Source organism: Puma concolor, chromosome E3, assembly GCF_028749965.1.
Source record: "Puma concolor isolate L17-30 chromosome E3, mPumCon1.1.hap2, whole genome shotgun sequence".
Taxonomy (NCBI): domain Eukaryota; kingdom Metazoa; phylum Chordata; class Mammalia; order Carnivora; family Felidae; genus Puma; species Puma concolor.
Window position 1 is genome coordinate 20,377,190 of NC_141682.1, and position 25,511 is coordinate 20,402,700.

The 25,511-nt window shown below is 58.3% G+C and overlaps 1 protein-coding gene across 1 annotated transcript in view; it reads right to left on the reverse strand.

The window, feature by feature from the left end:
* Positions 1 to 8,480: 8,480 nt before the first annotated feature.
* Positions 8,481 to 25,511, reverse strand: part of KATNIP (katanin interacting protein) — a 195,188-nt gene continuing 178,157 nt past the window's right edge. The window contains exons 22-30 of the mRNA XM_086692622.1: positions 21,984 to 22,149; positions 18,618 to 18,775; positions 17,026 to 17,090; positions 15,692 to 15,802; positions 13,614 to 13,753; positions 11,566 to 11,667; positions 10,855 to 11,015; positions 10,673 to 10,761; positions 8,481 to 10,099 (exon numbers count right to left, since the gene is read on the reverse strand). Coding sequence (XP_086548748.1) covers positions 10,041 to 10,099; positions 10,673 to 10,761; positions 10,855 to 11,015; positions 11,566 to 11,667; positions 13,614 to 13,753; positions 15,692 to 15,802; positions 17,026 to 17,090; positions 18,618 to 18,775; positions 21,984 to 22,149 — 1,051 coding nt within the window. The 3' untranslated portion in view covers positions 8,481 to 10,040. The remainder of the gene's footprint in view (positions 10,100 to 10,672; positions 10,762 to 10,854; positions 11,016 to 11,565; positions 11,668 to 13,613; positions 13,754 to 15,691; positions 15,803 to 17,025; positions 17,091 to 18,617; positions 18,776 to 21,983; positions 22,150 to 25,511) is intronic.

Here is a 25,511-nt window from a genome sequence, read left to right on the forward strand (position 1 = left end):
CGTCTTGCTGTGTGTGGAGGCCAGTTGCTCTCTGGGCTGTGGCTGCCCCCCGTGGCCCCACCCTGTCGGGTCCTCCAGGAACCTGAAGGTGAGACGGCCTGAGTGTGCTGGGGTCAGGGCCAGACACTGAGGTTCGGGAAGGAAGGGGAGCAGAGTGTAGCTGGGTCTAGGGGGTTGGGTCGGGGTGGAGCCAGCTGGCAGGCCGCCCTGGATTCCGGAGGGTGGGCGAGGTGGGGGTGGGTCAGGCAGGTGGAAAATTTGGGAGACGGGCCCTCAAGCCCGGGCCCTACGCTGCCCTGACCCCCTGGGGACCCTTTGCCCTGTGTCTGGAGCTACCTTTACATCAAGTCCTAGGGCTCAGATGCCTGGGGAAACAGGCCTATTGTAAAGATGAGAGAACTTAGAGTCACAGAGATGAAGTAACCTGCCCAAGATCACAGAGCTAGCAAATGGCAGAATTGGGGTCTGAACCAGAGCCTCCTCTCTTCCCAGAAGGAATTCTAGAGCTTTCCCCCAAGTAGAGAATGTTCTTTGCCCTTCCATCCACCCATCATTCGTTCATCATCCATCCATTATCCGTCATCTACCCATCATCCATCCATCCTTCCTTCCATCCATCCATCATCTGTCCATCCTTCCATCCTTCCTTCCATCCACCCACCATCCTTCCATCCTTCCATCCATCCACCCATCCATCCTTCCATCCATCCTTCCATCCTTCCATCCATCCTTCCATCCATCCATCTATCCTTCCTTCCATCCATCCATCCATCCATCATCCATCCATCCTTCCTTCCTTCCATCCATCCATCCTTCCTTCCATCCATCCATCCATCCATCATCCACCCATCCATCCTTCCATCCATCCATCCTTCCTTCCATCCATCCATCCATCATCCATCTATCCTTCCATCCATCCATCCATCCTTCCTTCCATCCATCCATCCTTCCTTCCATCCATCCATCCATCATCCATCCATCCATCCTTCCTTCCTTCCATCCATCCATCCTTCCATCCATCCATCCATCCTTCCTTCCATCCTTCCTTCCATCCATCCATCCATCCTTCCTTCCATCCATTCATCCATCCTTCCATCCATCCTTCCATCCATCCATCCTTCCATCCTTCCATCCATCCTTCCATCCATCCATCCATCATCCATCCATCCTTCCTTCCATCCATCCATCCATCCATCCATCATCCATCCATCCTTCCTTCCTTCCATCCATCCATCCATCCATCCTTCCATCCATCCTTCCTTCCATCCATCCATCCTTCCTTCCATCCATCCATCCATCATCCATCCATCCTTCCTTCCATCCATCCATCCATCCATCCTTCCATCCATCCATCCTTCCTTCCATCCATCCATCCTTCCATCCATCCATCCTTCCTTCCATCCATCCATCCTTCCTTCCATCCATCCATCCTTCCATCCTTCCATCCATCCATCCATCCATCCATCCATCCTTCTAGCCATGCATCCATCATCCATCTACCAGTTGTCATCCTTCCTGTATCAGACGTTCATCCATCTTCCTTTCACGTAGGACCCACCCTCATTATTTAATCAGCCGTGTATCCATCTATCCAATGATATAGCTCCTTGTGCCCCTACGATGTGTCAAGGACTGCAGGAGGCACTTGAGATAGGATATTGAGCCATCCAGACAGGGTGTCTGTCCTCACGGGTGGGCATGACAGATAACCAGACAGATGGTTATTGTACGGTGGTGTTGTGGTGCCCGACTCCAGGGCCAGGCAGCCTGGGTTAAAAACAATATTATTTATTTATTTATTTTTAATTTTTTAAACGTTTTATTTATTTTTGAGACAGGGAGAGACAGACCATGAACAGGGGAGGGTCAGAGAGAGGGAGACACAGAATCTGAAGCAGGCTCCAGGCTCTGAGCTGTCAGCACAGGGCCCGACGCGGGGCTCGAACTCATGGACCACGAGATCACGACCCGAGCCGAAGTTGGCCGCTTAACCGACTGAGCCACCCAGGCGCCCCAACAATTTTTTTTAATGTTTATTTATTTTTGAGAGAGAGACAGAGTGAGAGTGGGGAAGGGGCAGAGAGAGAGGGAGACAGAATCTGAAACAGGCTCCGGGCTCTGAGCTGTCAGCACAGAGCCTGATGCGGGGCTCGAACTCATCACGGCAAGATCGTGTCCTAGGCGGAAGTCGGACGCTTAACCGACTGAGCCCCCCGGCGCCCCGAGGCAGCCTGGGTTTAGATTCCAGCTCCTCCACTTGAGACCTTAAGCGAGTGACCTAACCTCTCTGTGCCTCCTCCCCATGGGCACATGGGGATAATCATCATACCTACCTCTTACAGCTGTCATGAGGGTTAAGTGAGCTAATACACGTGAAGCACTTAGAACAGAGCCAGGCATATAGTGAGTGCTTTGTTAGTGTTTGCTCTTTTCTCGATGAGGGAAAGTTAGGGGCTGGGGGGGGGGGTGCCAAAGGCAGCACCTGCTGGGGGAGGGAGGAGGAGATGGTGGTCAGGAGGGCTCCTTTGGGAAAAAGAAGGTTGTCTAGATGTCAGGTAGGCAAGACATCCATTCCATGGAGAGGAAGAAAGCTGGAATGTTCTAGGAACTTTACAACAGTCTAGACGGCAGGTGTGGAGAGAAGGGAGAGCCACGAGGTGTGAGGAGGACAGGGGAGCCAGGCAGAAGGACACGGAGCCTCCTTGGGAAGCTTGGTGCTTCCTGAGCACCGCACCCCCCCCCTTATCCTACGATGTTCGAGGGGAGGGAAGAGGGTGGTCTGGCTTGCACGGTGGCCCCAAGGGATGGGACCATGAGGGCGGATTCAGGAGCTAGTCAGGGGGCAGAAATCAACAGACTGCTGTGGGAGGAAGGGAAAGTTGGCAAAGACTCTCAGATTTGGGGCTTGGGTCAGGCGCGGGTTCAGTTGAGTCTCAGATCCCAGCAGACACCCGCGGAGGTGTGTGCTCATTCATTATGCATGCGTTGACTAATCACGTGGGCCATTCATTAATCCATTTTCCATTCATTTGGCAAATATTGCAGACCTACTGTGTGGGGCTCTCAGGGAAATGGCTCTGGGTGGGACATTGGGTCCCCTTACAAAGGTCTTGAACGTCAGGGCAAGGAGTTGGGGATTTGGCCTCTGGGCAAGGAGACACCACTTGTAGACGTGGGGCTGGGCCCCCAGGGCACCCGGCATCTTGGGGTCCTTCCTTCTCACCCGAGGTCCTTCTGTCCTTGGCGGCCGGACCACAGACGTCCAGGAGATGATCTGAATTGACACGTAGGCAAAATTTCAACCTATTTTAATAGTTGTGTTCATGTACATGTGTATTAGGAAAAAACGTGTAACGGGCACATCGGTGTCACGATCTCACAGACGCTGTTGCTTAGGATGAAACCAAAAATAGGCATTTAAGTAAAAAAGACAGAGCTGGCTTGAAGAAAAATATTCAATAAATAATCGTGCAAGTAGTTTGTGATTATGGTGTGCGGACGGCTCAAGCCAAGGCCTTTCTTACCCCCTGCGCGGGCCAGGAGGCTCACGGGGCCACTCTGGCTTCAAGTCCTCCTCTCTGTCTGGGCACCTGTTGGGCAGGAGGGGAGAACGAGCTGTCTTTCAGGCCCGTGGAGCCTGCAGCAGGAAGCCTGCTGGTGAGATAAAAGGAAGCATTTGCAGGTGGGCCGGATGCGTGGTCCCAGTGGGTCCCTACCCAGAGTTACTGGGAGGGTTGTGTTCACACAGGGGGCAAATGCCACCGTCTGCCTGAACCGGGGGGGCGGGGAGGGAGGACCGGGGGGGGCGGGGAGGGAGGACGGGGGGGGCGGTGTTTGAAGGCGGGAAGTGCCCGGATGAGCACGTAGCCGTCTGCTCTGGATGCCCGCGCCCCGCGTCGCTGGGTCCACACCCCCTGGGCTCACGTGCACACACCAGCATCGTACAAGCTTGAGTCAGCGCTTTGTACGCGCACCCGTACAAGGGGGTCGGCTCGGCACCCATCCGTACGTGCGTGTGCCCGCCGGCCCCGAGGCGTGCGCTGGGCCTGGACGCGTCTGGCCCCGTCCCTGTGTCCGCACGTGCCCGGTGCCAGGCCCGAGGACAAGTCATGCTGGGGAGGCTCATCCCCTTGGAGGAGGTGGCGACAGAGGAAAGTACCAGAGGCTGTAGAGTCAGTTCGGATCCCGAGACCACCCCCGACCTGCGGTGGGCCCCCTTCATCCGGGAACTACCGGCTGAGCGGCTTCTATGCGCCAGGCATGACGGCGCCCTGGAGCTGCCGCGGTGAGTCAGGAGGACCTGATGTTCACCCTCGTGGAGTTTCTATTCCAGTGAGGAGACAGAGACCACTCAAATAGTTCTAGCAACAAAAGTATCACCTCCGAGTGGGGGAAATGCTATGGAAGCACCCCCAGGGGAGGCCTGGTTTATGCTGGAGCCCTGAGGGTGGGCCTCTCAGGAAGGGCCATTGCAGCAGGGACGGAAGGAAGCCGCCAGGGAGTTTGGGCAGAAGCCAGAGCCTGTGCAAAGGCCCTGGGGTTGAGAGGAATGCTGGGTGCGGCGCTGTGACAGGACACAGCGCTTGCAGCTCAGGCTGAGGGCACGAGGTCTGCTGTGGAGCAGTTGGTCGTCGGGGGTCAGAGCCTTCGAGGCGTGTGGGTTACTGCACAAAGTGCGCCCTTCACCTGGAAGGCCACAGGGAGCCACTGGCAGGAGGCTTTTCAGAGGAGGACACGGTCAGCTCTGCATCTGGGCAAGTTCCTCCTGGTTGGGCGCGGGGAAGGCCTGGGAGGTGGGGTGCAAGGCGGGGGCAGGGTGACCAGAGAGGGGACTGCAGCAGGGCCTGGTGGGAGATGGTGGGGGCTTAGGCTGCGGGGGCACCGGGGACGAGGTAAGTAGCCATAGTGTGGCCTGGGGACGGACGAGGGCCCGAGGGCCGCCTGGGCTGGGCTGGCTTTTCTCTGCGGCTCCTGTTTGGGCTTTGACGTCGTGCAGGCAGGGACACTGACTGTAGGCCGCACGGGGCAGCGGCGGGACTCAGGAACAGGTGTCCTCTGAGTGGCTGAATTAGAAAAATCCGTGACCCCAAACCACCGGAGACGCGGCCCGAGGCACACGCTTGGGGGGCGGGGCGGGGCTGGAGCTTAGCTCCGCTCACCCGTCGCTCAAGGGCTGTGGGCAGTGAACGAATCGCTCCGCGCACCGGTGGACGATCTCGCCGCAGGATTGAGGACAAACTCAGCCCGGCCGGGGACCATCAGTCATGAGGAAAAACCAATCTCCGCCGTGCGGGGATTTACTGCACGGACAGACAGGAAATCCCGGCGCGGGACCTCTGCCCTGTCCCCACACAGCCCCGCCCGCCATAGCCGGGTAATTGCTTTTGGGGCCACATTTCGTCGTGGACCGACACCGTCTGAGCCTCTGCCTTAAGGGAGGCTGGTGGCTGGGCTGATGCCAGAGGCCTGGCAGGGGAGTGGGCGGCCACCGGGAAGGGTCAGGAAGGGGGTCTGGTGCGGGAGAAGTGCCATTATCCCAAGCCCCCGTCCTCGGACCCTCCTGATCCCCCTGGAAACCTCCAGGCTGAGTGTGGGCGGCATGGGGGGGTGTAGGCAGGGAGGGTTGGGGAGAGGAGGCCGGGGGTGGAGAGAATGAACAGAGCAGGGGCAGGAGCTGGCAGAGGAGGAGGGGGAGGAGGGGGAGGGGAGGTGGGGGAGGGAGAGGAGGGAGAGGGGAGGAGGGACAGGGGAAGGGGGAGGAGAGGGAGGGAGAAGGGGGAGGGGGAGGGGAGGAGGGGGAGGAGGGGGATGGGGAGGAGGAGGAGGAGGGGGAGGAGGAGGGGGAGGAGGCGGGGAGGGGGAGGAGGGGGAGGAGGAGGGGGAGGAGGGGAGGAGGAGATGGGCTAAAACATCCGCCTCTGCTCTAAGGCCATTGCCCCTCGTGGACCAACCAGCTGAGGCCGGGAGATCATCCCGAAGGTCTGGAAGGTCAGGTGGAAGGTGGCGCTGAGTGACTCTGGTGAGGAGCCCGGGCCCCGTGCTGGGCGGCCTTGAAGTCCTGAGCCCCAACGACACGATTTCATTACGAAACCCTCAGTTTGCACACCCGGCAAATGGGCTTAGTCGTGGGACTCGGCCGGTGTGTCTGCCCTCCGGGAGGTACTCTAAGGTGCCCAGAGCTCCCCGAGACAGGCACTGCCGGCCGCCTGCTGTCTGGGAAGGGAAGCCGACGGAGGCCGGAGGTGCGGGGGTTGAAGTTGGTATTTTTGTGGTGGTGTCGTGAAAGGTGACTGCCAGAGGTCGGCCTCCGGCAGCGGCTGTGAGCGGAGCAGTTTCCCGGAGGCTGGGGGCCTGGCGGTGGTGTCATGAACGCCTCGCATCACACGGAGGTCCAGGGACGGGGACATGTGACCCGTTGGACAGAGGCCACGTCTGCCTCTTCTGGCCCCGGGCCTGGGCCTGTTGCTGACCGGACCCCAGAGGCTTGAGTTGCGTGGCCCCAGGAGAACCCTCTGGATGGCCAGGCGGCCCGGCACCCCACACCCCCACCCCGCCGGGCCCGACGGCACCGTCACCCGCGCGGGCTCTGGCGCCTTGCAGGGCCGCGGCGGTGAGGGAAGCAGGCAGGGCCTGACACGGAGGGGCTGTGGGGGTGTGGTGTCCCGGAGAGCCTGTGCCCGGGCTCCAGTGGCCGTGAGTAATGGGACCCAGACCCCGCACAGCCACCGGACCCGGGCGGGCTGAGCCGCCAGACGGTGTTCCGCTGTTTTGCTCAGAGGCCAAGTGGGTCCGGGGGCCTCAGAAAGGGACTCTAGGTGGGGTGGGAGGTGAGGCTTGGAGAGGGACCCAGGATGTCGCGGCAAACGCTCCGCCTCCTGACTGCGGAAATAGCCCCGGTGGTCTCCTGGGGACCACGTGGGTCCTTCCGAGGTCGTGGGTCCAGGGCCGGAACCGTCCGGAGACAAATGAACAAACAGAAGCAGGTGGGGACAGAGGCCTGCGGGGAGGTTCCTCCGGAGCCCCTGCTGCTCTTCTGGAACTCTCCTGTCAGCCGAGAGCTGTGACCCACGACCGGGTGTGGGCGTGGCCCGGAGCCCACAGGGATAGCTTTGTGGAAACTTATTCCCCGGGGCTGAACAGGGACCAGGATTCGCCTCTGTTCTCCCACCAGGGATGCTGGGGGGGGAGGGGGGACTGTCACCTCCAGCACGCACAGGTCACCGGGCCAACCCCTGCCTCTGTGCCCAGGGGGGTCTGAAGGCATGATCCCCGCCCTCCTTGGACCTCCTGGGGAGGAACCAGCTGAGGGGCATTCGGGGAGCCACGGTCTTGGAGGGGGGACTGCGGCTTTCAGGGGGACCCGGAAGGGAAGGGGCGCTGGCCTTCATCCTGAGGCAGGGAGGGGCCTGGGGTAGAGGGTGGGCTACACAAGGCTTGTAACCCGTTTGGCTCGCTTGGCGTGTGCTTGGTTAAGCTGAGCCAACATTTAAAAGTTGGATTTTCGCATTAAAAAAAAAATAAAAACACCTGGATTTCTGGCTTCTCGTAAAGTCCTTGAAGGCATCTCCGGACCATTGGAGCTGAGACGCGATCACCCCCTAGTCGGGGCCTGCACTGCCCTGTTAAGGGGACCCTCCTGGGCCAGCTTTGCTCCCTGACGACGTCAGAGCAGGGCCCCCGGGCCTCCCACCCCACAGGAGTGCCGGAAGGGCTTGCGTGCCCTCCAGTAGGGGGAGGCTCTCCAACACCGGGTGGCTGGGCAGGGCAGGGCAGGGCCCCTCTGTCTGGGTAGGAGCTCAGAGGCAAGCGGTGGGGTGGGGGGCTGGTCAGGGGAAGGGGTGGGGTTTCTGAGGGGCCCCCTGCTCGGCACCAATGCGTTCCCTGGCACCTGAGCTGTAGCCCAGACACCCGGCCCCCAAATAAGCCTTCTTCCCCCCGAGGGCGGCTCTCTCCAGATGCCAAGAGCCGCCAACCAAGGCTCACCTCTGAGGGAAGCAGGGGAGCCGGAAACCACAGGAGGCGGCCCAGGAGTCTGACATTGGGGGGGTAGGGGGCTTGGCTTCAAGGATCCACATAAGCCTCGGGGAAACTGCAGGGCCACCGACCCGGGGATTTCACCCCGCCTCAGCTCTCCTGGGGCTGCCCCAGGATTTGCGCACTGATGGCTTCCAAAGCTGTGTATCTCGGGCAAGCCGCTCAACCGCTCTGTGCCTCAATTCTCTCATCTGTAAAAGGAGGATCATCATAGTGCCTACCCCGTGGGGTTGTTATGTGGATTAAATGAGCGCCGGACACAAAACAACCACTACATACGTGTGGGCTTGTATCGTCTACCCAGGATCATGCCCCCATTTGCAGGTGGAGACGGGGGGGGGGGGGCTCAGAGAGGGGACTTGCCCCGTGTCACTCAGCCAGCCTCAGTTCCTGGAGGCGGCACAGGCTCCCTCCGTCTGACCCCGAACCCAGCACGTCAGACCAGATTCTTAATAACATCTTTTATTGATCTTGCAAGAGAAAAAAATAGAAATTTATTTTGGAGTTAATGCCTGTACAGCTTTTTTTTCCTCCCCCTCCTAAATTGCATGGTGCATACAATTATTATAAACATCAGTGGAGATTCTGGGAGCGTGTGCGCTGCTCGAGCAATCCCCCCGACAGTCTGACCCGGGCCCCAGCCTCAGGTGGGGACGGGAAGCCGTGACAGCCTTTAAAGTCGTGGCACCTGTTTTGGTCCCTAAGCGCCGGCCTGATCGGCCCCCGACTCCCCCCAAGCCTCGGCTCTCCTGGGAGCCCACAGGCCTCGGGGGCACCCGCCCCATCTGGGAGGTGAGCAGGGGAGCTGCAGCAATGATGGATCTTCTCCGGGAGAAACAATTCCTTGTCTTCGCATCGGCCCCCTGCTCCAAATGAAAAGCGCATTTGCATAGCTGCTCCGCGGAAGCTGCAAAGCTCATAAAGTATCTGCCGGGCTCTCGGTTGCATAGGAACGTACTTCGAGTACAGCGCTGCGGCGGGGCCGGGCTGGGCGCCAGGAAAACAACGGATTAATATTTGGAACGAGAAATTACCCACCACTGGGAAACCAATTAGGTCCCTGATCCGGGCTTGTTACATAGATGGAAATAGATGCGTTCTGAGCTCCACTCGGCTGGGGGTGCAAGGCACATTTCCAACTCGCGGGGAAGCTGCCGGGAGGGGGGGAAGGGGTGGGGGCACCAGACACCTCGCTGCCCGCAGGCAAGGGCGCCCGGCACGGGCGAGACTGGGGGAGGCGAGTGAGAGAAGCCGGTGGTGAGACCGCAGGGATGCGGCCGCCCTCCCCCAGACAGAGTTCAAGGGGAAGGGGAGGTGGGCTCTGGGGCCCGAGGGTGGGGTTGTGGCCCTGGTCCTCGGCCTGCCCTGCGTCCGGAGCCTTCTGGGGCGTGAAGCTGTCCACCTGCGGGTCCCACGTGGGCCTGGCAGCATGGCGGGTGGGCATGGCCCCCTTCTTCTTCCCAGTGAGACACACACGTCCCCGGGGATCCGTCCTCCTTGCCTGGGATGAGTGAGGGGGATGCAGCGGCCCTGGCTAGACCTTCGGGGGACCAGGGAACTGCCCCACCCTCTCACCCAGCTGCACCGAACCCCGGATGACGGAGGGACATGGGGGGCGGGGAGCTGCTGGCACCCCTCCCCTTGCTGTTGGGGTCTGAGGCCTGACCCCGGGCCCGGGACAGCCACACTCCGTGCTGGGAGCAAGTCCTCCCCGGCCACCCCACCATCTGGGCCTGAGCAGGGACAGGCGTGAGTGCGTGTGGCCCTGCTTTGCTGGGTCCTGCGGGAGGGCACCGAGCTGGGTGTCCCGGGAGGGAGCCCCCGAGCCGCAAGGCGGAGGAAGGCCGTGCCACGCGAGTCCCCTTTCGCGACGGGACTCCTTCTTCCAGCCCCCGGAGTCCAGGCTGCCGAGGCTGAGGTCTGGGGGCGGGCGACACGGGTGCTGGGCAGGGCCGGTGACAGAGCCCGGCTCTGGTCGGGAGGCCCGGCTCTCCCTCCTCCGCCAGTCAGCACCGCCACCGTCGCACTGTCTCCTTCTCGCTTATGCAGGTTTTGGGGCGCAGTGCTGTCGGGGAGAGTACAGAGGGGTGGACGTTACCCAGCCTCAGTCACCGAGGGCGGCCCCACGCCCTGGGGGTGAAGTCCGGACCGTCCTGGTGGCCGGCCCAGGCCACTGCCTGCAGCCCCGGAGCCCAGCGCCCGCACGCCGACCCGTCCCCTCCCCTGCAGCGACTCTGCTGCCTCGCCTCCGGGCCTTTGCCACGCTGTCCCCTCTGCCTGGCCAGCTCCCCGTATCTCTTAGGGTGCAGCTCAAACAGCACCTCCTCTGGGAAGCCCTCGCCCCCTGCATCCCCCACTGGTTTCCTAGCCGTCTCCATACAGCACGTCTGCCCTTCGGGGCCTTTTCCCTCTGCGCCCCAAGGGCCTGCCTCCCAGGAAGCCACACTGGGTCACAGGCGCCTGTGGGACGTGGGAAGCACGTTGCCCCTGGGGTTCTGCCCCCACAGCCCCAGCTCAGCCGCCAGGTGGGCTCCTGGGCAGAGCGGAGGGGTCTGAGGGGTGGGCAGGGGCTGCTGGCTCCCGACCGTTCAGCCTTAACTCCCGAGGGCTACGCTCTGGGCCGAGAGGCGACACTGACCTGGGTCAACCGCGCTCTGCTTCCTTTTCGAGTTGGTAATGATTTGGTTTTCGTTCATCATCTGGACGTCCTGATCCTCCACCTGATTGCTGGGGGGGAGGGAGAGGAAGGAAGGTTCGACCCCTGCCGTCCGTCCCCGTTAGGGCTGGCGGGGGAGGCCGTGGGGCGGGCCTGGGGCGCACCTGATGGCGGTGCGTTTCTCCTGGCGGCACACGTCTGCGTCCTCGGTGAAGAGGATGGTGTGGTAGGGCAGCGTGGGCTCGCACGTGGGCAGGATGCCCCCCACCAGGTGGCCCACCATGGCCAGGATCCCGTTGTACACAAGCAAGTCGTCCACCAGGAGCTGGACAGACAGAGGAGGCGCTGCACCGTGTGGCCGGGGGAGGGACCCCCCCCACCGCGGCCTCGGGCAAAGCAGGTCACTGCTCCGAGCCTCGCGCGCTAGCCCGGCCCGCGTTATGGTGTCAGATCTTTGCAACCCTCGGCCAGACGGGGACGGGGAGGCTTCAAATACCTTTAGCCCACGTGGCCGAGCCGGGAGGCAACTCTGCGCCTCTGGCCCCCGAGGCCCCGGCTCTCCCGGCCCCAGAGTTGCCTCCCGGCGCGAAGAACTCCCTAAACCACTATGACTGGAAAAGACAAGATGAAAGAAAAGCCACTTTCGTTTTTTTTTTTTTTGTTTTTTTTTTTCAGGGTGATGATTCAAATCACTCGAGGCGGGTTTTGAATTCACGATGGGACGGCGAATTTCCCTGCATCTGAGGACCAGGCAGTGGTGTCTAAGGTAGCAACGGAGAGGAGTAAATCAAACGGCGGCGACGAATGGTAATTGCCGGCAGCCTAATTACCAACCAGCATAATTATCTCAAAAAACCCAGCTAATAAGTACTTACGCCAAACTCCTTCACCCCTCGATGGGGCGTTTTTGCATAATTCCACAGTTTGATCATTGACACGGTGGTAGGCAGATCGAAAATCACATAGACCCGGTTCACCTGTCAGAGGCAAGAACTCATTAAAACGGGCATGTTTGGAAACAGAGGCGCGGGGCGGGGCGGGGGGCGCCAGACGCGGGCAGGGGTGAGCCGGGCGGGCGCGGGAGGCAGCGCCTGGGCTGCTGGGGGCCGCGGTGCGTGGGGCTCCCGCTGCCTTCTGTCTCCTGGAAGCCCATCTTGAGTCCGGTCACGTGTGGCTGCGTTTGCAACAAACCGCTGAGCTGGCTCCGGGAGGGCCTGTTTTCTCGGGCCTGGCGTGGCCCTCATCTAAATACCCGCGGAGAATTGGGTGCGCCCTTCCCTCTCCCCCAGGTCAGGCCAGACGCTTCGCGGGCCAAGGGGGCGGGCCCCAGGTCAAGGAGCACTGTCTCCGGCGATCAGCACGGCCTTGACCCCGATCTGTCCTTTCCCCCAACCACAAATGAGCAGCAGGGCGCAGGCCCTGAGAGCAGTGTGGGATAATTTCCAGCATGTGTCTTTGAATCTCTGCCTGGCGCAGGGGTGGTGGAGGGGTGTGGGGATCAGTGGCAGAATCAGCTACTAAGGTCAGACCCTCGGCTTCCCCCACCCCCGCCCGCCCCCGCCGCCCCCACAAAGACTCTCCAATATCAGGGGGCCCCTTGCACGACAGAATAAAGCAATAAGCAGTCAGTGCTGGCCCCAGGCTGCAGGCTCCGTTTTGCCCCAGGCTCTGGGGCTCGGCCTCCAGCCATCCTCAGAATGTCTCAGAGGATGTCGGGAGTGCAGGGGGGCGGGTCAGGGTACTGCTGGGGCAGGGGCAGCCTTCTGACTGCACCACGGAAATAATAAAGGTCCTCAAACTCAGTTGCCCAAGGGGCTCAAGCAGATACGAATATTTGAGTCCAAGGGCACCTGGGTGGTTCAGTCGGTTGAGTGTCCGGCTTCGACTCAGGGCATGATCTCAGGGTTCGTGAGTTCAAGCCCCGAGTCGGTCTCTGCCCTCAGCACCGAGCTCACTTCAGATCCTCTGTCCCCCTCTCTCTCGACCCCTCCCCAGCTTGTACTCTCTCAACAACAACAGTAACAACAACAACAAACAAACATTCGAGTCCAGCTGGGAGAGTGACAGCTGGACAGATGACTTCACACCAAAAGCCAAGTGAAAGACGACGGGAAAACACGTGCTGGCCAAACACCAGATGGCCGTGGGCGGGTGGGGCCCGGGTCTCAGGGCTGAGAGACCTACGTGTTTCTCCTCTGCAGCAGTGGGGCTGGCCTCCGCTCAGGGGGGACAGATGCTCGGGGCTCACGGGGGACACTGTTGGAAGAGCTCCCCAACAGAGCTGCTGATGCTGTCTCTGTGCTCTGAGGGCCAAATGTACCTCCCAGTCCTCCTGCCCAGTCACGTGGAGGGGGAGGGGACACTTCCGCCGTCACAGGCGTGCCCCAGGGCCTGCGGCACTCGCATACTTAGGCATGAGGGTGGCGCGGGGCTACAACGACCTGCCCGGCCGGCCTGTCTCCTCTCTCTCTAGCCGGGTGGGTGAAGGCCACCCCCAGGTCCCCCGGTGACCAGCAGGACCAGTGGGAGGGTCTGAGGTCTGCAAAACTGAGTCCGCTGAAGAGCTGACAGGCAGATCTGGGGCCAGAGGTCGCGGTCCGGTGCCCGGTGCTCTCAAGGCGGAGCGGACACAGGGAATGAGGCCAGAGGATGGGGCTGGGAGGACAGAGGGGGCTGCTGCACGGGCCCTCCAGAGTCCCATGTGGGCGGCCTCTTGTCGCAACCACCCCAAGCGCACCGAGAAAGAACTTGCCCCGAAGAGTGCCCGTCAGAGTGTTAGTTAGCTAGACGTGAGCCTCCCTGACGGCCCTCGGGCATTTTGGTTCGTTGGAGATTCACTCGCCTGGAACAAAGACACGTCACGGAGACCAAGGACACAAAGTCGCCCTGCCCACCCCGGGGCGGGGAGTCCCCGAAAACCCACCAGGCCCGGCAGGATGGGAGCCAGCCACATGTGCCTGCCATCGCAGGTGTCGTTCACTTGGTCGATGAGCTTGTCGGGCGTCCGGACGTCCCCGCACACGCCCTCCAGGGAGTTCACGCTGTCGGGGAAGGCGGCGATATCTGGGGAGGCTCTAAGCTGCCATAACCCAAAGCAGTGTGCTGGGAGCTGCGTGCCACCCTGGCGGCCGCTGGCCTCGTCACGCTGATGGCGTGGCCCAGGGGACGCTGGGGCTGGCGGGCAGAATGGCCGTCCGCTGCTCTGGGCAGCCGGAAGAGCGACAGCCAAATCAGACATGCCAGGGAAAATGAGAACAGAGGCCAACAGGGGTGGGTGTGTGGGGAGGAGGTGACCAGTTTCAAGGAAAGGGGAGGAGCCGTGCAGACAGATGGCGGGGAAAGAGCAGTCTCACCGGACTGCTGGCGGCAGGAACAGAATTTGTGGCTGACGCTTTGGAGAGTGGAGGACAAACTGCTAAGGTGTTCCTTTCCAAGGGGACACGGCCTCGGCATGTGAGGACCAGCCTGAGACTGGACGCACCGGGTGGGGGAGCCGGGCCCAGCTATGGCCCCTCAAATACCGGACGTTAGCGCGGATCTGGACAAACCAGGTCCGGTGCTGGCTCTGCATTCTGACCTGGGGTCTTGGGAAAGTCACAGAGCACCTTGGGGCCTGTTTCCTCATCTGTAAAATGGGTATAAAAACCTCCACGTCCGGGGCGCCTGGGTGGTCAGTCGGTTAAGCGGCCGACTTCGGCTCAGGTCGTGATCTCACGGTTCGTGGGTTCGAGCCCAGCGTCGGGCCCTGTGCCGACGGCTCAGAGCCTGGAGCCTGCTTTGGATTCTGTCTCCTTCTCTCTCTGACCCTGCCCCACTTGCACTCTCTCGCTCTCTCTCTCAAAAATAAGTCAACGTTAAAAAAAAATTAAAAACCTCCACATCCCAGAATTGATGTGAGGCTCTCAGAGGACACTGGATGTGAGCGTGCCCGGTAAAATCAACACAGCCTTACATATCCAAGGACTCACTAACAACAATCAAAACCACCAACAATCATTTGTCAGGTGGGGAGGATGGTGTCACCGCGGGAAGGGCAGAAAAGTTGGATCAGAAAAGGATCCAGCTGGAACCCAGGGAATCCCACATAGGTGCAAGGCAGGCTTTGGGGTCGGAGCTGCTCTGGCCGGTCCCTGTGGTGGGCCAGGGATCACAGGGCAAAGGCCCAGAGGGGTCAGGCAGGTGATGTCAAAGACACATGACAGCTCAGTGGTCAGAGCATGGTTTCTGGAGCCGGACTCCCAGGTCCTCACTCCTATGCTGTGTGACCTTGGGCAAGTTACTTAACCTCTCTGTGTCTCAGGTCTTCATTGGTAAAATGGGGCTAACAGCACTCACTTCACGAGACCGTTGTGAGGGCAAATCAGGTACCACGGGACAAGCCCTCACCGAATGAGCCCTCAGTAAACATTAGCAATTTGTCTGGGGGACCTGGCAGGAAACAATAAGGACATGCTTGGGGGAAAGGGGATACCGAGGTCCAGCCATCATCGTGGTGCATGACTGTGGCCTCAAACATTGCTAATTTTTTCAAGAGCTGCTGAAGAGTGAGGTCTTCCTGTGAAACGCCCTGATCTTTCCAGAACACTAGCAACGAATCTAAAATATTTAAAAACTCAGTGGGCTAATAGTTTGCAGGTTCTGGTGCGGGCGTTCCCTGAACAAAGAGGACCATGGTCAATGAATTCACTGGGCTGAACACAGGCCCACAGGCTGCTCCCTGCAGGCCTTGCCAGAGCCTTTGGGACTCCAAAGTACCTGTGGATCTCCAGGAGGGGGTGCAGTTGGTACCGTCGCCCGAATCCCCGGGCCACAGGGCTCTCTGTTTTGTGGGACTCCTGTTACCTTGGGACTCCCAAGAGTCAGCCTCTGACCGTCAGCAGAGTCCCCTGGCATTTTCAGTCCCAGGGTCTGGTTCTTGCAGGGACGTCTCCTCTCCTGCCCCGGACCCTCCCACGTTCCCTTTGGTCACGGTGGGGTCCCCCTTCTGCCTAGAAAGGATACTGTTTTCCGACAGAGGGATTTTTTCTCCCCGCTCATCATACAGCTCCAGGCCTGTAAGACCGATGTAATAGGGGTCACCCCAGCTGGTCAGGAGCTGGAACTGAAAAATGACTGTGGCACATTATTAAGGAAAAATAGGCTTAATTTTCTGAGAACAAAGCAAGACAATGGCAAAGATCATATTGGGATAGCTTATGCAGGTGAAGGGGGGGGGAAATCATTTTTTTCTTGCACGGAGACTGAAACCTATCCAAATATGTGTGGCATTAAATTCTCTTTAATGGAAGCCGCGTATGCATGTGTTTCAAGAATTAAAAACTTCCCTCCACGTCCCAGGAGACAGGAAGACAGGAGGGAGGGAGCTGGCAGGATGGAGGACCATTTGCACCAGAAACCCATCGTGTGGTCGTGCCGAACAAAGTGACCGGGAGTCAAACTGTCTCGTGCCTCAGTTTCCCTGGTCGTAAAATGACAAAGAACGAAGCACCTGTTCTCTCCTCCATCTACTTCAAGTGTGCAGGGGGTGGGGGTGGGGGGGATACTTGAGCACCAGGAGGGATGGGCCGTGGCAGGGTGACCGACCCGCCGTTGCTGACTGAGTCGCACAATGGGGGCACCAAGCCTGTCCTCAGCCCTGTCCCCAGCCTGCTCCCAGCATTCCAGGGGCGGACAGGGCAGGAAATCAGAGTGGCGGCTTCCGGGCAATATCCTAGCCACAGGCAGACCTTCCAGAAGAACGGACTGGTGAGAGAGCCAGGCTGCTCACATTCACTAACCTGTCTCACTCCTTCCCAGCTATGTGGCCTCGGGCAAGCTACTTAGCCTCTCTGGGCCTCAGTTTTCTCATCTGTGAAATGGGGGGTGTTAGCAGTTCCACCGCCCAGGGCTGGGGTGAGGCCTGAGTTAACACAGGCCACCCAGTGTGAACAGGGCCAGGCCGAGGAAAGGGTCCGGCGACTTTGAGCTATCTTTACTTCTATCTTTACTTCCTCCCTGCCTGGGTCCGAGGACAGCCTCCAGTTCAGGCCCTGCGGAAAGTTCCAGCTTCTCTGGCCCCTCCCCGCTGGAGTCCTGGGTGCTGCTTCCTGAAACATCAGCCGGCCAGGGCGCGGCATCTGGAACTCGGGTGGCTGCCCCCGCCCCAGCAGCACCCAGTGAGCCTGCGGACCCACCAACCCTCCCACGGTCCCCCGGGTTTCCCTGCGTGGGGCTCCAGCTCCTGGGCTGCGGCCTGCCGGGAACCCCAACGTTGCCAGAGGGGCCGAGCCCTCTCCTGGGGTTCCGGACAGGGCCCCTGAGGGCTTGGGACACGCAGACAGGTGGCGGGAGGATACAGCCGCAGGGCATCAGGGGTGCCTCGTAGTCCATGCTTGCCCGCTCCTGGCTTTGCGTGTTGAGCCTGAAAAAAACCCACAAAACAGCACCAGGAAGCAGGAGATTGCAACTACCCTGATCGCTGGCCGCTTACTCCCCAGGTGACAGACTTTGAAGACGCTGTGGCCGGAGAGGGTTCCCCGATGTAGTGTGTGCCCACGTGGAGTCCTGTCCTACTCCGGGAGACTCAGTCACCTCCCAGGCGACTGCATGGACACTTCCTTCCCCAGGACAGCCCCAGGAGGTGGGTACTCTTACAGCCCTGGGGTGCGGGTGAGGAAACTGGCACACGGAGAAGTGAAGTCACTCGCTCAGGGCCACACAGCTGGCAGGCGGCCGAAGTGGGATGTGACCTGAGGTTGGCCGGTTCCGGAGTCCACACTTAACCACCCAGCTCAGGGATGTACTCAGTAGGTGTCGGCCTGCCCTGATCCTCCTTCAAGCCCCGCCTCACTGCCTGTTCACGAACAAGGCGAGTCCACACTGTGCTGACAGCTGGGCCAGACCCAGGGTGGGGTGGAGTGCCCGGCTGGGACCGGCTACCCTAGGGGGTGGTCAGGGACCCGACGCCTGAGCCAAGAAGGAGGCAGCCGCACAGAGTCAGAACTGAACCCTGCAAGCAGAGGGGCAGCCAGAGCAAAGGTCCTGTGGCGGGAGAGCAACAAGGGGGCCGGGTTGTGGGGCGGGATGGGAGGCAGGCAGGGAGAGGAGGCCTGCGGAAGGTGGGGCATCCCTGAAGGCTTTGGCTTTGTGATCCTGAGCAAGTGGCTTCGATAGCAGGGGCCTCAGTTCCCACATCTGTAAAATGGGCATAATAATCCCCACCTCAAAGGGTGGGTGGAAGGATGAATACAAAGCATCAGAACAGAGCCGGCACTTGGAAGGGGCTGGGGCGTTTCTCCCGGTCCACAGCCAGTACCCTCCAGCCTTGCTGGTTTTCTTCAATTTCAAGGGCAATGTTATAATTAAGTGGCTGTTCCCAATGACCGGCCCAACAAGTGATCCCAGCCACAGCGGAGGGAAACTCATTTTGTTTTGTGAGCTTGGCCTCTGGCATTTGGACATCAGGGGGTTTAAATGAGTTAACTGAACGTGGCATTTACAAATTGTTACGGGCCTAATGCAGCTGAGACCGAGGCCAAGAAATACCAGCGAACCCACAAAATGTTAGGCTCTCATTTTGTCTTTGAATCTTTCTAAACTGGGAACTGAGAAACAAGCGAGAGAGAGAGAGAAGGCCCTTCCCCAAATTGGCCGGCGGGCATTTCTGGAACGGAGGCAGGCTGGAACCTCTTTTCCCAGCAGGAAGTGCAACGAAGCATTTAAAATCTCCAGCACTCCAGACTGTGAGAAACCCAAACATCCCTAGACAAGGTGGGTACATCCCACAGGCTTCCGGAGAGGCTCGGCTGAGCTTTAGAAAACCGCCAAGTTGAAAAGCAACGCGTTTGATCATCGTTTCAGAACCTTTAGGTATAAACTTCAGAGCGATGCGGGGAGCCGGCAGCCCTGAGGACAGGGAGGGGACACTCCCGGGCCTTCCCCCACTCACCTCTGGGCCGGCTGGGGCAGCTGTCGAGCCTGGAGGTGGTCCACAAAGAGAATTTCTTGAGCGAAATCAAAGTGGCAGTTGCCCGGCCCCTTCCGGATGAGGAAGCCCTCTGGAGGGGAGATGCCCAGGCCGTCCAGGGAGATGTGGACGATTTTGGCCTAGCAAACAAAAGAAAGCCGCGTGCTCGTGTGCCGTGTGTGTGACGGACGGTCTTCACGGAGCCCCCACGCCGGACAAACAGCCCAGCCTGGCCTCCCTCTGAGGCCAGAAGCACCGGGCCGGGCCACTTTCTGGTGCCACCCCCACTCCGTGCCAGGTGCTGTGCTGGGCACTGGGCAGACGGCAGGGGACGAGGGTGGCCCACGAGTTGGGGTGGCGCCTGACCCGGCCCGGGTCCCCACCCACCTCACCCGCTGCAGAGCAGCACGGTGGTCACGGGCACTCAGGTGCCCCGACATCGGCCGTTAGCACCTGTGCGAGTGACTTAACCTCCCTATGCCTCAACTGCCTCCTCTGTTAAGTGGGCTCGATAAAGAGTGAACTTGCGTAAAATACGCAGAATGCAGTGCCGGGGAAAAGCGATGTACTCGGTAGGTGTTGGCCTACCCTGATCCTTCTTCAAGCCCCGCCTCACAGACCACCACTTCTACGCTGTCCCCAGGACAGAGCGAGCCCCTTCCTGATCTTCCTTCTCATGGCCCTTAGCTTGTTTTTTTTTTTTTTTATGTGATGTTTATTTATTATTTTGAGAGAGAGAGAGAGTGTGTGAGCAGGGAAGGGGCAGGGGTGGGGGTAGGGACAGAGGATCTGAAGCAGGCTCTGTGCTGACAGCAGCAAGCCTGATGTGGGGCTTGAACTCACGAACCAAGAGATCATGGCCTGAGCTGAAGTCGGACGCTTAACCTACTGAGCCCCCCAGGCGCCCCCTTAGCTCATCCTTTTAGGACGTGTACTCAGCATCCTGAGCGGCTTCTGGGTCTCCCTCCGCGGCAGAGACCCTGGCGAGGCCCCTATACCTGCTTCAGGGCCTGGTGCATAAGCGGGCGCTTACCAGCTTGCTGAATGGGGTGCATTTGGGCCAACGTGTCCCCCGTTCTAGGACGGATTTCACCAGCCAGGTGGCCAGGATCTACCAGTGAATCTCCAAGCCTGAAGGGCAGGGTCTGAGGTGGCTCGGGTCTGCTCCCCTGGGGCAGGGGGGTGCTGGGTGAGCAGAGAGGGGTAGTCGACCACACATTTTGGAATCAGGCCTGCTTGCGTCGTCCTGGTGAGGAACGTGGGCCCAACTGCAGACCAAACGGGTAGATTCTCACCTCCAGGGGACGCAGAGGGGCTGTGCGGAAAGAAAGGGGCCCTGCCCTGGGTCTCAGGGATAACTCATGTGCCCCGGGGGCCCTTCATCCCTTTGGCATTCAGGGAGCCCCCTCATGGCAGCCGGTCACAGGGCACGTAAGCAGGAAGAGTGTAGGGTAAGTGGCTTCAGGTATGGCTGGATGTGGGGACCCTAGACTGTGACTGCAACTCCCCACTTCGCCTTGCTCCCAGCTGATTCAGACCCTGGACCCGGACGTACTGTAACCCGCTGGTCACACGACTGGTCCAGGGACGTGGACCTAGACCAGAATGGCCGGCATGACTCCCGGGGTTCTGCCGGCTCGCCTCCAAAGAGGGGTTCCTTCTTCAGCTGGGCTAGGAGCTGGCAGGAGGCTGGCGACAGAGCAGAGCAGAGGCCCAGGAAGGCCCTGTCCCTCCTCCAGGGCCACCACCTCCACTAGGAGGTGTCCCTGACTTCCCCAGGCCTCTGTTTATTCCCTTGGATGGGACTTCTCCTATCACCTCGTCTTACAGCCAAGGAAATTAGGAGTTCAGAGAGGCTAAGCAATTCGCCTGAGGACACACTGCAGGGACCTTAAGCCCCAGCCCCAGCGTGCAAGGCCTGGTTCTAACCACGTGCCAGGGGCCCATAACCGGAGCGCCCAGAGGGCCTTGGGGGACACCGGCGGCCGAAGCATTTTCCTGGGGAGGGCATGGTTGCCATCACACTGCCCTCTGGGATCTACCCTTTCAGATTGTGCCCCTCTCTCCAGTCCATGGTGGCCACTTGTCACCGGCAATGAGGCTGGTGGCCACGGCCAGGCCTGGGAAGCAGGGGCTCTGGGCCCAGCATTTCCAGGTGGCAAATCCGGGTCATGGAGGCTCGACAGGACAGACTGATTCACTCGAGGGAACGTAAAGGCCCAGAGGCACGAGTTGAGCCAGAAGAATGTTTTTTTAACGCCTATATATCTGACTTTTTAAACCCGCTGAAGCTGAGAGCGTGCTCAGGGAGCCGCCAGCGTGGCCTGGGAGGATTTGTGAACCGCGCGCTGCTCCAGAAGGCGAGCGCCTGAGGGCTGCTGACTCCACCGTGGCGACCCCCCACGGTACTGCCCCAGGGGCCTGCGGAAGTAACTCCGTGGCAGGTGCATGGTGGGGTGCCACACGTGGGGCTCACGGGACCCGAGGCCGAGGCCTGGCGTGGTCAACCTTCGTGTGGCAGAGGATGATGGGTACTCTCCCAAGGCAGGTAGCATCCGCCTCCTCACTTTATAGATGGGGAAACTGAGGCCCAGGGAAAGCAGGCCACTTGCAAAGATCACACAGCTGGTTAGGGTCAGAGCTGGGTTTCAGACCGGGGACTTGTGACTTTCGGGCCCTGACTGCGTTGCTGTATTTTCGGTGGCCTTCTCACCATCAGCTCTGTGTTGCAGTGGGAGGGGACAAACGTGTCACAGTCCATAGTCACAGGAGGACAGAAACCCACACTGCAGCAGAGGCCCCTGCTTTTTCACACCCAGCAGGAGAACCCGGTGTGGAACCGGAGTGTGAGCCCGAAGCCCAGCAGACGTGGACTGGGGGCTCCAGCTGTGTGACCCTGGATGCGTGAATGCACTGTCCTGAGCCTCAGTCTAATACCCTGGAAGATGGGGGGTACTGACACCGGCCTCACAGAGGCTGGGGCGAGGGCCCCATGAAATGAATGGGTACAAAACCCTCAGCTCAGGGCCCGGCCCCCAACCCTCAATGAACCGGCAGGCCTCAGTCTACCATTACGGTTGGGGCCTGGGCCTGCTGGGAACCCCCGAGCCCCCAGAAGAAACAAAGTGTCCCGAGTCTGCCCTGGCCTCTTTAGCCCATATTTGCGCTTTGCAGAAGAAGCCAATGGCAGTGTGTTCTCTCCCTGGCTGTAACCCACCCCCCCCGCCCCCAGCTCCATTTGGAAAGTTCTGGAAGATTTATGCTCCTCTCTGGCAGCCACACCAGCCATTCATCAAGGCGCCGTTTCCCTGACAGTGGACTGAGCGCGGCTGCTATTCCCCAGCTTACCCCGCGATAGGTGTCCTCGGGAGATTTATTGTAGTTCCAGAAGCGCAGGCCTGCGATGCTTTCGGCTCTGTCGAAGCGGATCGTGACCACGTGGTCCAGGCCCGGTGAGAAAGGGATCAGCCACATATGCTCATCCTCCATCGTGATGTTGGCTCCATCGATTAACCTGCGAATAGTGGGGAGAGCGGTGAGGTGGGGCTTGGCCGTGTCTTCTGGGAGAAATCAGAGCGGGGGTCTACATGTTCCCCGCCCCCCCCCCCAGCCTCCTGTACCCACTGCACCAGCCTGGCCAGTGATAACAGTCGGTGCTGTTAAAGGTGGGGCGAACCAGTCATCAAGGTTTTTTTCTTTTTAATCTTTTTTAACGTTTATTTATTTTTGAGAGTCAGGTGGGGGAGGAGGGGGAGAGAGAGAGAGAGAGCAGGAGACACAGCATCCAAAGCAGGCTCCAGGCTCTGAGCTGTCCGCACAGAGCCGGACGCGGGGCTTGAACCCACAAACCACGAGATCAGGACCTGAGTCAAAGTCGGACGCTTCACTTACTGAGCCGCTCAGGAGCCCTGCCACCAAGGTTTAAAATAAAAGGGGAGAATGTATCATCTCTCTGGACCCTTTAACTCAGGGATTCCATTTCTGGAACTGTTCTCCTCTAAGGAAATTTTGTTCAACCTGCCTGAAGGGCTATCTACACGAAGATATTCATCATAGTGTTGTTTATTTACAAACCACAAAAAAACCCACACCACCACAAAAAAAAAAACAACGACCACAAAAACCCTAAGAGGTCTCAAAACACAAAGGGTCACGTAAATCTGTACACTTGTTAAAACGATAATCGTGAGGATGATGCAGTGACACGGAAGAGGCGGCCATGGGCACTGATTTTAATGCTGGACAATGGGGACGGGGACCAGGAGAGATTATGCAGAAGTGAAGCACACATTTGTGTCAGGGGGATGGGAGGTGGATGCCTTTGTCTATTTTCCAAACTTTTTGCGAAATGCTGTGGTGGCTCTATGGCCCATTTTGAAATAATTTGATTCGTTCTTTCTTGGGCTGGGGAGAGACATACTAAGGCACCAGGGTGAACTTGGCAGCTCTCGGTGAGGGAAAAGTACAAGAAGGGGCCGATCTGTGGCCTTAGGAGGGAGCCCCTGGAGCCTTTATGTGCTTCTTGGCCACTATTCTGAATCAACTGGTTACCTTGCCCAGATTGTACCCCCATCCTGGCCGGTTTCTCGTTTTCCTGCTCAGAACATCCTGCCTCATCGCTCTCAACTTTGCCTGTGTTTGTCCCAGAGACCATCCTGCCACTGACTGCCCTGGACTGCCCAGCACACTGCAGCCCAGACCCCAGGCCGTCATCCTGTGGCTCCGGCCTGTGCCTGGCATTGCCATTGAGTGGCCTGGCCCCAGGAACGGGGGCCCAACTCTCAGCTTCTCGGGGAACCCTCTCTCCTCTCCCTCTTATATTCCTGGTGACTTCGAGGCTGCTGCCCTGGGAGACATTCCTAGATTTTAAAATAAAACTTTATGTTTTCCTTTTACATTTTAAAGTTCTGGATTTGGAATAAATCTTACAATCTAAGTGTTCATCCAAGGAGGTAATGTTTCTTTTTTTCTCTAAAAGGCGGTTATTAAATTGATGGATGGCATGTCTTACAACCGCTGGCATCTTAAAACTGAGGAAATTCAGCAATTTCAAACGGAGGTGTTTGCGGAATTAGGCTGACCAGAGAACCTTCTGTTTCCTTCTAAAAGCAATTGCTTCTCTGTCCTAGAGATGGGGCTGCCTCCCTAGCAAAACTGCTGCTTAATTCTGAAAGTAGAGAGAGTTGTTGAAGGGTTTACAGTTGACAGTGAAGGCAAGCCCCTACAGACCCCTTCAAGAATATCTAAACGATACTTCCCAGCTCTGTTCACAGAAACACCTAGAAACTGGTTTCTACAGAAACTGGTTCCACAGAAACCCAGTAGCAATGAGCATCTCTCGTGGCTAGATTATGGTCTCTAAATACCATTTCCCAATAGAAGGAACCAGAAATTCTTGGGGAAAATGGTCAATTCCACATCTGGGATCAGAAATATACAAGGGGAGCCTGGAATATCTTGTCACATCAGAAAGCAGGAAAGCTGTCACAGACTCGTATTTTTAAAAAAGGGTGCAGGGGGCACCTGGGTGGCTCAGGCGGTTGAGCATCCGACTTCAGCTCAGGTCATGATCTCGCGGCTTGTGAGTTCGAGCCCTGCATCGGGCTCTGTGCTGACAGCTGGGAGCCTGGAGCCTGCTTCGGATTCTGTGTACCCCCCCTCTCTGCCCCTTCCCTGCTTGTGCTCTGTCTCTCAAGAAGAAATAAATGTTAACAAAACTTAAAAAAAAAAAAAAAGGGATCCAGGAGCTCTCAGTATCTAAGAGCATCAATAAGATAAAAACTGTAATAAATTGAAAACCTTCAAACACAGTCTGTGTAAGTTCATGATTTATGATCGTCAGACACAAAGTTTTTTTTTTTTTTTTAAGTAGACTTCACACCCAGCATGGAGCTCAATGTGGGGCTTGAACTCACGACCCTGAGATCAAGACCTGAGCTGAGATCAAGAGTCGGATGCTTAACCAACTGAGCCACCTAGGTGCCCCCAAACACAAATGTTTTAGTATGCGAGAGAAACACCTTTTTATTCTGAAAGCTGAAAAATAAAGGGAAAGAACCAAGCATTCAGACTGCCTTTCCTATTTGACTTATACCTCAGAGTAACCATATCATTGAAGAAAAATTTCTCTTTATTGATGAGAAAAAGAATGATAGGATCGGTGGACCACCATCCTGCACCCAAACCCCTAATATAGTAATGGGTGTGCCCACTGAGCATTGACCGCCAATGTCGCAAGAACCCTGACAAGCAGACATTCTATATGTCCTGAAGGGAATGCCCAGTGACATCGACACCCCTATGGTCACGTCTTGCCCCGGTGGTCAAACTTCAATCGGATGAGGCGTCTAGATCTAATGAACAATTTACAGGAAATACAGGGGCCTGAGGAACAGGTTAAACAACACCATAGAGATACAACCAGTAAAATCCTGACACTACGGTGGGGGGGGGGGGGAACCCTTTCTTTAACAGATAATTTCGAAGAAAAGGTGAAAAAAGATGGGAGGGAACCTAGAGATTATAAGAGGCTTAAGAGACTTAACAGGGGCACCTGGGTGGCTTAGTTGGTTGTGTCCAACTTTGGCTCAGGTCATGGTCTCGTGGTTCATGAGTTTGAGCCCAAGTCAGGGTCTGTGCTGACAGCTCAGACCCGGAACCTGCTTCAGATTCTGTGTCTCCCCCTCTCTCTGCCCTTCTCCAACTCGTGCTCTGTCTCTCTCTCTCAAAAAATCAACCAATCAATCAATCAATCAACATTTAAAAAGAAGAAAAGTGACATAACAAAGAATCACAATGTATGGACTTTATCTGGATCCCAAACCAACCAATCACAATGGGTGGAACTTATGGGAAATCTCAAAACAACCCGTCAGA